We start from the raw sequence: 14,230 nt of genomic DNA, 5'->3' as shown, positions 1-14,230 counted from the left end.
TAACAATGTTTTTTTTCTTTCCTTTATACTTGATTTTCTTCGTATAAAACAAAAAACTAATTCAAATTAAAATGTAACTTCAAGATCTAGATTACATACCTGTGATAAGTTGAAATTGAATTACTTGAATTACATACACAACAATCATAATTAGTAAAACTAATATATTTTCTTTTTTGAATTAATTTTTTTTACTGACATTATTTAAAAACAAGGCGGTGAACTCTTGGTGATGCATATATTGTGCCGAATATGCAAGTATGCAAGCAATTGTAAACATAAATATTAAATTCTTAAATTTAAAATGCACCACAGAAACTAATATTAAACATAAGAAAAAATATTCTTGATAATTAAATATAAAGCCAAACTAGGAGCCAAATTTAGCGTTTTTATTTCAAAAATTCGTTTGCAAAACAATGAAAACTTTTAGGTAGTGAAAAAAAAATGAAAAATTTCAGACACAAATACTTAAATTTTTTAGATACTTTAGAACAATTCTTAAACAACTAAGAATTTTATGGAAAGTAAGGCAACTTAGACCCGTTGAAGCTTTAAGCCATATACTTTTTTCTTTCGATAAGGTACTTTATTGAAAGAGGAGGTACAGAGGAGGTATCGAAAGGATAAGGTACAAAAAGCTTTCGATAAGGTACCGCATGTTGCTCTACTTAGCAAATTAGCTGATATAGGAATAGGAGGGAAAACTTTCATTTGGGTGAAAAACTGGCTGACCGGAAGGAAACAAAGGGTAGTTGTAAGGGGAAATTATTCTAATTGGAGTGAGGTCTTAAGCGGGGTTCCTCAAGGATCAGTGTTAGGGCCTGTTTTGTTCATTGTCTTTATGAACGATATTCACAAAAATATTTCTGGGAACATGAATTGTTTTGCTGATGATGTCAAAGTTATGGGGACTAGAAAATGAAGAACAAGCAAATCAGCTGCAAGAGGATCTAGATCATATTACGGAGTGGGCTGATAAATGGGGTATGGCTGTTAATGTTGGGAAATGTCAAGTGCTACATTTAGGGCATGGAAATAAGTGCAAAAGTTATTATTTGCAAGGTTCAGTCATTAGTCAGGCAGACAAAGTTACTGATCTGGGGGTCTTGATAAGTCAGGATTTAAAGTTTAGCCAACAGTGCAGCATTGCTAGTAACAAAGCCAATAAGATGCTTGGGTTTATCAATAGATCTATTTCAAACAAATCTAAAGAAGTTCTTCTGCCCTTATATAGAAGTTTGGTAAGAACCCATTTGGAGTATGCTGTTCAGTTTTGGTCTCCTTACCTTAAGAAAGATATTAATGTATTGGAAAGGGTTCAAAGGCGGGCTACAAGGCTAATAAATGGACTTTCCCACTTAGATTATGATTCCAGGCTTAGAAGGCTAAAAATGTACAGTCTTGAGCAAAGAAGAGACCGAGGGGACATGATTCAGTTGTTTAAATTTATTAAAATGAAAGCTGTTACGGGGCTGAAGTTTAGCACTGAAAGTAGGACAAGGGGTCATTGTTTTAAGCTATTTAAATCTCAGGCTAACATGGATATTAGGAAAAATTATTATTTTAGCAGGGTAGTGGAACCTTGGAACAGCTTACCGGTAGGGCTCGACCGATGGCATTTTTTGGCCGATGGGCCGATGCCGATTGTTGGCCGATTGTTCAAAGACGGCCGATGGCCGATTGTTTTCCTCCAAATGGCCGATGCCGTTGGCCGATGGCCAAAAAAAAAAAAATTGGTACAATTGTCAGGGATTTAAAGGATTATTGATTCATTTCACTTTACTTCCTTTCTTCGAATAAGGAAATGTAATCACACAAAAAAAAAATCAAATTTTGACCTACATTTCTATTTTACGATCACCCAATTTCTTCACAAGTTTTTTCGGCACATCTGTACATGCATATGTACCTAAGAACATGTGGATGGCCGAAATATCCATTTTGAACGCCTCCTCAGTTAATTATCGCAAATTGTCTTGTGATGTCTTCATGCGCGTAAACTTACGTCACTCAAAAACGTTATGAAATAGTAAGTTGAAAACTCATACGTACGTAGTATGATCTGAAAGTTGGAGGATAAGTTGTATGAAACCGAACCCTGAATAGTTCACATTACCGAAGCACATCTATCTACAAAATAGTCACCTTGAACGACTATGCACTTCTGCCAACGTTCGTATAGCTTTTTAGAAGCACTCCTGGAAGACATTTTTCGCAAACTCCTGTAAGGTCTCTTAAGCTGCTGCTTTAACTTCATCGTGGGGAAGAAGGCGACTTTCATGTTGAGGATGCACGGTTCAATTGGCCAATACTCTGATATGACAAACAAATAACATAACGTTTCGTCGGACTTAGCTCCGTGTGACTTTTACCTGTTCCCAGCAAAAAAACATTTGCATGGACGCCGCTTTCTTCCGTCAGGAGAAGATAAAGCTGCATGACAGAAGGTAGCGAAAAATGGCTTCCAGGAGTGATTACAAGATTTATATTAACACTGGCAGAAGTACATAGTCCCTGAAGATGACCTTTTGAAGGTGGATGTGCTTCGGTAATGTGAACTATTCTGGGTAAGGTTTTGTACAGCTTGTCCCCCGAACTTTTGGATCATACTACGTACAATCTGTATAGGGTGTAGTTATGCTTCTCTTTTTTTGACTGCAGTATGATGGAAGACAAAGAACAACAGCCAAAAAAAAAGGAATAAAAACAAAGAGTCTGTTTAATAACCAATTGACTTTTTTTTTTAAATTGAACATATAACTAAGATTTCAGTAATATTGTAATAATGTATGGATTTAGGTAAACTACACATAGTTAAAAAACATTAAATTATGTTGTTTAATCATTCAAAAAAAAAATAAGAATAAAACTATGAAACCGTCAACAAATTACGTAATTAAAGGTCTCTTGCGCTGCTGTTTCAACTTCATCGTGGGGGAAGAAGACGCCTTTCATGTTGAGGATGCACGGTTCAATTGGTCAATACTCTGATATGACAAACAAATAACGTAACGTTTCGTCGGACTTAGCTCCGTGTGACTTTTACCTGTTCCCAGCAAAAAAACCTTTTGGATGGACGCCGCTTTCTTCCGTCAGGAAAAGATAATGCTGCATCATAGAAGGTAGCGAAAAATTGGCTTCCAGGAGTGCTTCCAAAAGTTATATGAACACTGGCAGAAGTACATAGTCCCTTTTGAAGATAACCTTTTGAAGGTAGATGTGCTTCTGTAATGTGAACTATTCTGGGTAAGGTTTTATACAGCTTGTCCCCGAACTTTTGGATTGTGCTACGTACAATCTGTATAAGGTGTAGTTATGCTTCTCCTTTTTTGACTGCTGTATGATGAAAGAAAAAGAACAACAGTTAAAAAAGGAAAGAAAGAAAGAAAAAATAGGAAGAAAAACAAAGAGACTGTTTAATAACCTATTGATTTTTTTTTAATTGAGCATATAACTAAGATTTCAGTAATATTGTAATGATGTATGGATTTAGGTACACTAAACATAGTTAAAAAACATTAAATTATGTTGTTAAATCATTCAAAAAAAAAGAAAAAGAATAAAACTATGAAACCGTCAACAAATTACGCAATTAAAGTGCAAAGATTGCACGTAGACATTTTTTGGTCATCAAATTAAACAAAAAGGTAACAGATAAATTACAATACTAAATCATAATAGGAATATTTTTATACTTATTTAAAATTTACGAATAGAAAATTTTGCATTTTTCAAAAAACTAAAACTGTGACATAAATTTTGCTGAAACAAAAGCCATGAAAAGAGCGAGGTTCTTAAAACGCAGCTACAATAAACAAACTCAATATTTACACCAAGTTTATAACTGAATACATATACTACTTGATCTGATGTTATTGAATTATCTAATATTATCTGATATTATCTGATAATATTGAACAATTTGTTTGTTCAATCTTTTATGAAGCTTTACAAACAAGTTCAAATTAAATTGTTCAATTTAGCAATAATTTTCTGAAATTTAAAAAATTGCGTAATAGAAAAACCTTTAAACTTTTCTATAAAATCGAAAATAACTTATTCATTGATTTTATATAAATACATAAAAATAGTTACTTACAACAGAAAAAAATCAATCGATATTAATGATACAAGAAAGACGGCGCATTACGAAATGGGGGGGGGGGGAGTCACCCTCTGATTTTGCAGTAACTCACACTTCGGCCCCAACCTCAGCGTAATTTTTTTAGTACAGAACCGCTAAAACCAACGCCTCGGAAGAGTTTCTGAATCTATTTCAGCACTTCCGAAGAAAAAAATTCAAAAGTCCCTTCGATTTCCGAATTATGTCACCATTCAAAACATCTTTAATCAATTTCTTACATTAATGCTCTAAATTCTTTCTAAACAATAGATAAAATTTGAAAAAAAAAATCGCTAATTTTATGAATGGTGTTAGTTTCAAACAACTCAGACGTATAACTAGAGTTTAATTTCAAAAATTAAGGAAGTGGGAGGAGGGGCACGCATGTGTTCTCGGAAATTCAAGAAATAGTCGTAAAAAATAGAGTTCAAAATAATCATAAACATTGAGCAGAAAAACCCTTTCAAAACTTGCACCCGAGTTTGTTTTGACGTGCAGTGGCGAATTTTAAATATAGCAAATGCGCGAGAGGCCCCTTAACCATATGGACATCGCAGGAGTTACAAAAATGCTTATGATAAATGTTTTACAATTTTTGTGATTGAGAAATAGGGCCCCAAAATGTATTTCGACGAGCCCCAAACTTGTAACTCCGCCGAAGCGATATAGAAAAGATTGCATTACTGTGATTTATATTACAAACATCGAAAAATAAAAATTACCGTCGGCTCAAGAGGAATCTAACAAAATGACACAAAAACCAGTTTCGCCATCTCATATTTGTTTCCATGGTCTCCAATTCGGCAATATATCACCAAATGATCGTCAGTCTGAGACGCTATATTAGTTTTGCATTGAAATAAGTATTTAATAGCCACAAAAAATGAGTAAACAGGCTTTTTTGAACACCCGATCGAAAACAAAAACGGAAATGCGCAACTGAAACGTACGCACACCCCACATGCGAAAACTTATCCTTCTACAGTTTACCATTTTAGTGTTATGACTTATGAGAGATACATACGTACATCCAGCAGCAAGAAACAACGCAATAATTAACTTGTTTGGTACCTGAATGCAGTATTAAAAACCCTTTCAGGGGTGACTAAAATAGAAATTCATACTGAATTTCAAGTAAGCATTTTTATATGAAAACAACCTTTACTTTGTATTGAAAGGTAAAACATCAAATGTCCTTTTTTTTTTCAAAAACATCAGCCAATTCCATCGGTTTTTTGATGTTTTTAAGGCCGATGGGCCGATGCTTCCAGCAATTTAGCATCGGCCGCCAATGCCGATGCCGATGGATAAATTGTTGAACCGTCGGCGCCGATGCGCCAGCCAGGCCGATGCATCGGTCGAGTCCTACTTACCGGAAGAGGTGGTAATGAGCAAGGGAGTAGATAGTTTTAAGAGGGCCATTGATCTTCACTGGGGATTGTTAATCGACTAGGACCAGTCTAGCTGGGCCCAGAGCCTGTTGCTGGTCGTCACTTTTGTATTTGTATTTGTATTTCTTTGTTTTGGTAATGGACATTGTCCTGCTCATATTCCACACGAGTGTCCTTTTTTTTTTTACTGCACTAGTGTTTTATGAACATTAAAACACAAATACAGCAACTGGAAACTTTTAGAGCAAAAGTAAAGGTTGCTGAGAAAAGCTGACGTGCAATGTTCGGATTTGTTCTTTAGAAACAACTTTAATGCTCGAATTACAAATAATAAATTTTAAAAATCGCATTAAATCTATTAAACGCTGTAAACTCAAAATCTTTTAAAATATTTTCATTTTTAATTTTCATATCAATCAATGGTGTATTATTTTCCATTTTACATAAGAAGACATCCTAATGTACCTAAACTTATTAGTTTCAATTTTTATCATAAATAGTATTGTAAAAGGTAATTTATTTTTAAATGCCAAAACGAAATATACAACTTCAAAGACGTTTTTTAAATTAGTTTTGAAACTTTAAACTTCTTTATCGCAATCCGTAATTTTTACAGAATGAAAAAGTATTGACGAGAAAAAGTTCTTCTCATATAGCCGCACCTTTTATTTATTTATTTATTTTTTTAATGCCTAGTTCTGAGATTGCATGTGGCTTTCATTTTATTCAGTGCGAAATGGTTCCTCATCCCTCTCATAGATGAGGGGGTGGGGGGATAAATTGGATTTTGTTTAATGTATTTCTGCTTTAAAAATCGGGAAGACATTATTTATAATGATAAATCACTGTAGTTGCTGGTATTGATTCAATTTATAAGTGCTGAGCCAGCTGAGCTTCTTTAGACTTACACTTTATTAATCTGTTTTAAGAATTCATTAAGATTGCTTATACGCAAAATAAAACACCAACTAATATAAGAAATTATGATAGTGTAGCGTAAACCCTTCCTCACTTTCTCTCTCTGTTTTTTTTTCTTTAACTAATTTGTTTATTTAACAGCAAAACTGAAATTTACTTCAGGAATGTTACTGCGTCATAAAATTTAAAGCTAAATGTAAAAACAATCCGTGTTATATTCATGAATTAAATAGATGTATCTAAAATTGTAAGACATTTTCTCTTTAAAAGTCAAAACAAATCACATAAAAGTTTATGGATAACTTTCAATACGAATTACAAATTCTATAGCATAATTGCTGATTGTCAAGTAAAATTTTAAGTTGATATTCATTTTAAAATTAAGTCTTCAAGAGAACGTTATGAAAAGGATATTTTGTTTTTATTTCTAATCAAGTGAAATATCCAGTATATTTTAAATCAGTGATTTCCAACCTGAAGCGATTACCCCCAAAAGGTTGATTTGGTTCCTCCAGGGGGGAATGAACGTTCAAAACAAAAATTTAAATGATAATAATAATAATAATAAACATAAGTAATAAACATAAATAATCGTTATATTTTTTCAATTTTTAAGTTCTAATGATTTGTGTTTATTAAAAATATTGAATCAAAACAGCAAATATTGAAAGTGAAAACGTATGCAAAATCGATGGTCCAGAGTTTAGACAAAAAATCATGAGTTTAAAAAAGAAATGAATTAAGTTCAGGAGGGCCATGCACATTCTCATATCTTGGACAAGCAGACGAATTGTACTCAGGGCAGGTTTTGGATACCGGAACAAACCATTCTCTCTCTCTTCTTTTTTTTTTTTTCCCTTCAAGTTTAAACTGCCGAAGTTTTTTATTCTTCCAAATCCTAAATTTTATACCAAAAAAAAGGAAAAATGTTCTGCTGTCTTTGAAAAGTACATTAATAATCTTAGTTTATTATCTCGCTTCAAAAATTAATTACTCTTGAAAAAAAAAACATAAAAAATGTGTGTAACAATAAGTGGATAAAATTGGTACAGTATTTAGTCTTTAAATTAAAATTAAGTACAGTAAAACCTGTAAAGTTGACCACCCTTGTAAGTTGATCACCTGTCTATGTTGATCTCTTTTGTCAGGAACGGAATTAGTCCTATCTTATATAATGAAGGAAAACCTCTGTAACTTGACCACCTATCTATCTTGACCACTAATGTACGCCAAATTTCATTTGGAGTATTGTAAAAAACCCTTTGTATGTTTACCACTTGGTTTATTTTTAAAACTTTCTTCAGTAAATTATTTTATTATGAATCAATTTATTATTATTATATTATTATTATTATTTGATAGCTTTCCAAGAATGTTTTTAATGCTTTGATGACGGACTAGCATTTTACTAACTAAACAGCAGCATACAGCTTATGCTGCTCTTTATTCTCCAAACTTGTTTTTCATTTGTTGTTCTATTTGAGATAATTCTTCGTACTTTGTTCAATAAAAATAGGTGTCAGTAGAAAAGTACAATGTGTTTTCTTTCAGTTGCAATAGGTTGTGGCAATACTGGAATTGTGCTAAGGCTCGGATCTGTACATTTTGGGCCCTCTGCAACAAAATGGGTAGGGCATTTCCCTAGTGGCGAGTAGTGTCTATTTGTAAAGTTAATAAGTCTTAATGCTAGTTTTTTTTTTCTTTTTTTTCTTCTATTTCTAGGGCCATTAGTCCCATTGACATTTTAATTTTGCCTTCATGAACTGAGAGTCGAGGTTGTTGCTATTTGTGCTATAAGTGTTACATAAAAAGGCTTCAAAAAGAAAGTTAGTTGAACTTGAAATTAATAAAGAGTATGAAATATTCAAATGAATTGAAAAAGGAGAAAGCCAGAGAAACTTAGCTGGCACGTATGGAATTTCTAAAACTACGGTGTCTAATATAGTTTAAAACAAGGAAAAAACAAAACTATTTGAATAGTATTTTTAATTATGGTTTAACTTTCAATAAAGTTAAACAATGAAAGTTAGTTGAACAGAAAGAGTAATAAGGGTGAATTCCTCGAAAAATGAATACAAGGTGCGAGAAATGACAAAAAATATTTCAAAAAATCATTACTGTCCTTTATAAGTTGACCACCGGTCTAAGTTGACCACCAAAGTACTGCACCGCGAGTGGTCAAGTTACACAAGTTTCACTGTATGCAAAAAATACCTAATATTGATTTTACGTTGTTCTAAAATTTGCTTTTTTCAAGGAAAAAGGTAAGGGGGGCGACAGATAAAAAAATGTTGGAAATCACTGTTTTAAATATTTATACTGTTTGTACTTTTGTGAATTTTATTTTTGCTAAACGAAAATAGATGAATTGGATGGTGTTATACAAAAATGAGTTATCCAACAAAAATTTTCAAAAAAATAATAAGTTATTCACATAGGTTGGCAGATAAACTGATACACTACGGAGATACAAAGTCGATTTAAGCCAAATTCTGAATTAATATGCCATCTATGTTCTATGAAGTTCAGCTTAGAACTCAATTTACTCAAAAGTACTGCTTGGTGGGTTGACCCATTTTTGTGTAAAACCGTCAAGTTGTTATTATTATAACCGATAGTTCAAGTTCTTATTATTTAAAGTGCTGATGACAAAAAAAATAATAAATAAATAAATAAATAAAATAAAAACACATGATGATTAAAAATATTAAACTTACCTAAAAAAGATTCTTGTCACCGTTGGATTTAAAACACATGCAATCCCATTGAGCTGTCAACACGATGTATAACAAATGACTCGTTTTTTTCCTCGGAGACGAAATTGAGGTGATCTCAAAATTATCTAATTGGTTGAGAAAGTCATGGATCTATCTTTTGCAAAGTGCTGGGAAGCATAACCAAAAAAACGAAGGATGAAAAGGGGGAAAAAAAGCTTTTTAGCAGACGTTTTGCTCCTATACATTCTATTCTTAGGATGGCGCCTTTCAATTATTTCATTAGAAAAAGGTTCAATGTAATCTTTTCCCAGACAGTCTCAGATCGTCTCAGATGGCTACAAAAAAAGATCCCCACCCCCAATAAAACTCCTTACCAGAATTCCAGGAAACATCAATCCCGAACAGATACGAGAGATACCCATGGACCCTGAAGGCTTCGCTTCGGACGAAGACCCCCCAACAAAGACATTGTTTCGTTTTCCCTACGTAACAAGATACGGTAATACAGGCAAGGAGCGGCCGTCCTCCTCTCTCCTCCCCCACCCAAAAAGACCCAAAGAGCAGTTCTGGCTTTCGCAATCGACACAAGAACGGCCGGCCTAGCTAAGAACTTTTTTTTTAAATAAAATTGAGGAAAACGGTACGTACACATTGAATGCACAGAAAACGGCCCGAGTTAAGGACGGCCCATGTGGAATTTTCCACATCTCACACGTGGCCAGTCCGCCCCTGCATGTAACGGGAAAAAGTCAAACAAAATAAACATAATTAGTTGCACATCCTAAATTTACCAAAGTATGAGGCCGGTCAATGATAAACTTACGCTACAATAAATAAACATCGCTAAAGAAACAACTTTCATATGCTGAAAAGAGTTAAGAACGTTGACTGTAAAAAATAAACAAAGGACAGACGATAAAATAAAGGCTATGGCCGAATGGAGCAACCAATTTTAAACTAATTTAAAATGAAATTTTTGATGGAAACGCTGTTTTAAGTTTTGGACAGCAACCAGAAAGATCTCTTTTAAAACAATTATTAGAATTTTATTTGCTCACCCATATGCAGAATGGCAACAGGAAAGAAATAAAAATTCCTGAATAATGTAATGTTAGTTAATGTTTTAATTAATATCTCCGCTAATTAAAGTCATACAGTTACGAGATTGGTCCTATTGTTTTTTCTTCGGAAAATTTCAAATTGATCGGTATCTCGTTCGACTCTCGATTCGCAGCGGTTCTCGAGAAGATCGATCTTTGGATGGACGGATAGACGGACGCGAACAGATTTTAACATTATGGATTATTTTGATTTTGTAGTTTTTTTAGGACTGTTAATTTATGTCTCACAAATCCTATAATATATTTTTCACAAAACGTGGTCAAGTAAACCTAATGTAAGTTATTATTATTATTTTGTTTTTGTAGTTTTTTTTCTTGTGGATTTTAATACCAACTTATTAAAAACAAAACTAACCTTTTTCTTCAGTGAAAGGAAACCAGCCCGCAGTGATTTGATTGTTTTGGTGGCTCATAATGATGATCCCACAGGTAAGGTATTTCATTTGAACCTAGAGTTTAAATTATTTTATTTAGTTTATTATTAATTTTTTTAAAATTAATATTTGGTAAGAATACTTAAAAGTTTAACAAAATAATATACTTTCTCTGTATTTTGAAGAGATTTTTGTCTTTACCTATGATCACTCTCTCGGTTTACTGTTAAGTTAGGGATTAACTAAACATAATGCTTAGCACACAATTATTTAATTCTTTACAAAGTTAAAAATAGTTTATAAATCTGTTTCAAAAGGTCAGAAGTGTTTTACTTTTTTCCAAAACATTTCCTGTAATTTTCAGGAAAACCATGATTTACTTTTCATTCAACTGATATTTCTAACAGGATTCTGTGTTTTCCGTACTTAACATTTACCTTTGTAAATGTCTTTCCTTTTTCTGAAATTATTTTTTATTTTTCAAATTCATTTTTATCTGAATATTGGATTTTAAGTTGGTTGCACTTCCTTTTTTTTAATATAGAAACAGGCCTGGCTCCTGGGGTTAGCAAACTAGGCGGCCGCCTAGGGTGGCAGATTTTAAGGGCAGCAAATTTCGAAATTAAAACATATTTTTTTTAAGTATGAATTTCTGTTTCAACGTCTTAAAATTCACTGCTTCAATGCTAAAAAAAAAATAATTTTTCTAATAATAATAATTTAGAGTGTGTACCAGTGCTTGGATATGCAAAACATAGTTCGGAATTTTACAAGAAATTCCATTTAATTTTAGAGGCGGCAAATTGAGTAAAATTAAAAGTACTTTTGAAAATGTTAATATCTGTTTCAGTGCCTTAAGGTGCTCTACTATAATGTTAAAAACGATAACACAGGTCAACATGATTTTTGTTTCTGGCTTCTGGGTATTAAATTGTGGTTTGTTTTATGTTTCAAATAAAGGGAAAAATAATTATTTTAATCAAAGTTTGTTTTTGTAGAAAGTAGAAGAATTTTTTGAATTCTTAAGTGAAATACAGGATTTTTTTCAAAGACTCAAGTGAAAATTTTTTTGCTGAACATTAGTGCTTTTAATTTAAAAATAATATAATGAATAATAGCACATACATGTAAAATAATAAAATTCAAGCTCAAAAATGAATGGTTTTGGTGATGTTATTATGTTTTTATGGACTGTCTCATATTAAACCCTAAATATAATCTTCCATCATATTCTCATTATTCTGCCCTTGGTGACGTTTTTCAAAGTCCATCAGATCTTGGTGAAAATGCTCTCCTGGCTCCTCTGAGTAGGCACCCATATTATCTTTAAATTGGTTTAGGTGAGCGTGTAGCATATTAAGTTTATGAGATACTTCTACAGTCCCTAATTTTAAAACTTTCAAGCAAGTTTTCAATCAATTCTTGATAGTTATTAGCTCTGTTGTTTCCAAAAAAAACCATTCGCTACTGCTTTAAGCCTCCCCCAAGCTTATTTTCCATTAGGATTGAATAATTGGGTGAACTATCACTGGTCATTATTATTTTTTTATTTGTGGTCCAACCAAAATACCCGATTTAACTTTGGCTTCAGGTAATTTGGAAAAGAATTTCTTTAAATATTCAAAAGCTTTAGAATTTTGATCCAGAGTTTTCACAAATTGATTCATTATGCCTGATTTTAATATGTAATGGTGGCATCAATATATTCTTAGGATCTACAAGTTGATATTATGTTTCTCTATCTGAAACTCGACTCGATCAGGCCATATACGCTATTGGTAATGTACTGAATTTGCTCAGCTATTCCATAAGCAAAGGTGACGTGGGATACTTAGTATACCCGCCTTGGATTCTCACCAGAAAACTAACCATCTTGAAATCTCCTATTACTGACCTATCATATTCTGTACATTTTAATTTTCCAGTACCATTTTAAGCCTATCCTAAATATCCTTGCACATCACAGAATGTGCTAAGGGAAGACTGGGTAATTGGTTTCCGTTGTGAAGAAAAACTGATTTTGAGCTTTTTGCAGAGCTATTGATGAAAAGTCGCCAGTCAGAATATATGCATGGTATTCCAATGTCTTTGAATAAACCCGTCACGTTTTTGCAGTAACAAAATCTATCTTCTTTGGTAAAAAAACACAAAAAGAATTCATGACTATCTCTTTGATCAGTTATTTTCAAGCAAGTTCCACTGTTTTAATCGGGGACCTAGAGTCTGCTTTATTCTTGGGCAGTTTAAGGTCCTGTGCTAAATCATTGAAATCTGTCGAGCTGATGAGTGGGGTCCTAGTGTTGGCACTATCGCATTTCTCCACGAATATTTTCTTTTATTTTAAGAGGGGGAGGGGAGCCAAAACAAGGTCGTGCCCCTGTTCGGAAATGGCCTAGTTACTTCCCTGAGCAGACGATAATTTTTCAAGAAGCAGATTCAAAAATCAATTAACTTTTTTTCCTTATGCTAATCAGTTAAAACTTCAAAACATACTTTTAGACATAAAACATACAAAAAATAAATAAATTTGAATTTTGTCATCTTGAATTCAAATTATGTTTTTCGCAATCACGAGTGTGTGTATGTAGGCGTGTGTGTTTGTGTGTAGGGGGTACGAAACAGGGAACCCCGCTCTGCTATGCCATCTGTGGCTTCCAGAGAACTGACCTTTCGGCCGGGGCCCCCTTACCCGTAAGGGAACGAGATCTAAACCACTTACGACTCTAGACACCGTGGACCCAGGTACGGACCTGACTCCGGTGGTGCCCATTGCCTACTCACTGTCCCACTCGATAGCCGTTGGGCAGATACAAATCTGCTCACACGCAAGTAAAGAGTGGTCGTTTTACATACGTGGATGCTACACCATCGTAAAACCCTCCCCATTTACCCGGGCTTGGGACCGGCATAGGGACGGGCCTGGCCCCTAAAGACCAGACCCCACCTACGGCTGGGGGGCTGTAGGGGGTATGTGTATGTGTGTGTAGGCATGTGTGTTTGTGTCTGTGTGCTGGCATAAGTGTGTGGGTAGTTGAGTGTATGAATGTGTGTGGGGGGGGTGTATGTGTCTGTGTGCAGGCATGAATATGTGGGTAGTTGTGTGTATGTTTTTGTGTGTGTGTAGGTGTATGTGTGTGTGTGTAGTTGTGTATGTATGCACGTGTGTGTAGCATATGGAAGCAACCTGCAGATGGCTTTCGCTATAGGAGCGGCATCGTGAGGAGCCGGTCGACGGTGGTGCTGCAGAGGGTGCTGGTGGGAAAATAAAATGATAGCACATCAAAACAGTCAAATGAAAGCAATAAGCAATCGTGATTGCTCAAAAAAAAAAAAACTTTAAATGTTATGGAGAGATATTTTAGTGTTTTTCGATGGATAGTATTAGAATTCTTGGATTAAAACAGAAACACAGAAAAAAAAAGGTTTCTTTTTTTGTTGACCTGTGTAATTTAAAGTGTTACCAGTGCTCGGATATGCAAAATCCAGTTTAATTTAACTAGAAACTTACTTTAATTTTCAGTACTTTACAATTATTTTTATTTTATTAATATATTGTTTTCTATTATTATCATTGTCATTCAAT

At 33.7% G+C, this 14,230-nt stretch overlaps 1 protein-coding gene across 1 annotated transcript in view; it reads left to right on the top strand.

Annotated features, from left to right (window-relative positions):
• LOC129224655 (DNA-directed RNA polymerases I, II, and III subunit RPABC1-like) overlaps positions 1–14,230 on the top strand; it is a 40,208-nt gene that overhangs the window by 9,909 nt on the left and 16,069 nt on the right. The window contains exon 4 of the mRNA XM_054859194.1: positions 10,641–10,702. Within this exon, the coding sequence (XP_054715169.1) occupies positions 10,641–10,702 (62 nt within the window). The remainder of the gene's footprint in view (positions 1–10,640; positions 10,703–14,230) is intronic.

The sequence above is a fragment of the Uloborus diversus genome, chromosome 6 (genome assembly GCF_026930045.1).
Source record: "Uloborus diversus isolate 005 chromosome 6, Udiv.v.3.1, whole genome shotgun sequence".
NCBI classification, from domain to species: Eukaryota; Metazoa; Arthropoda; class Arachnida; order Araneae; family Uloboridae; genus Uloborus; species Uloborus diversus.
This window is presented reverse-complemented; position numbering and strand designations above follow the sequence as displayed.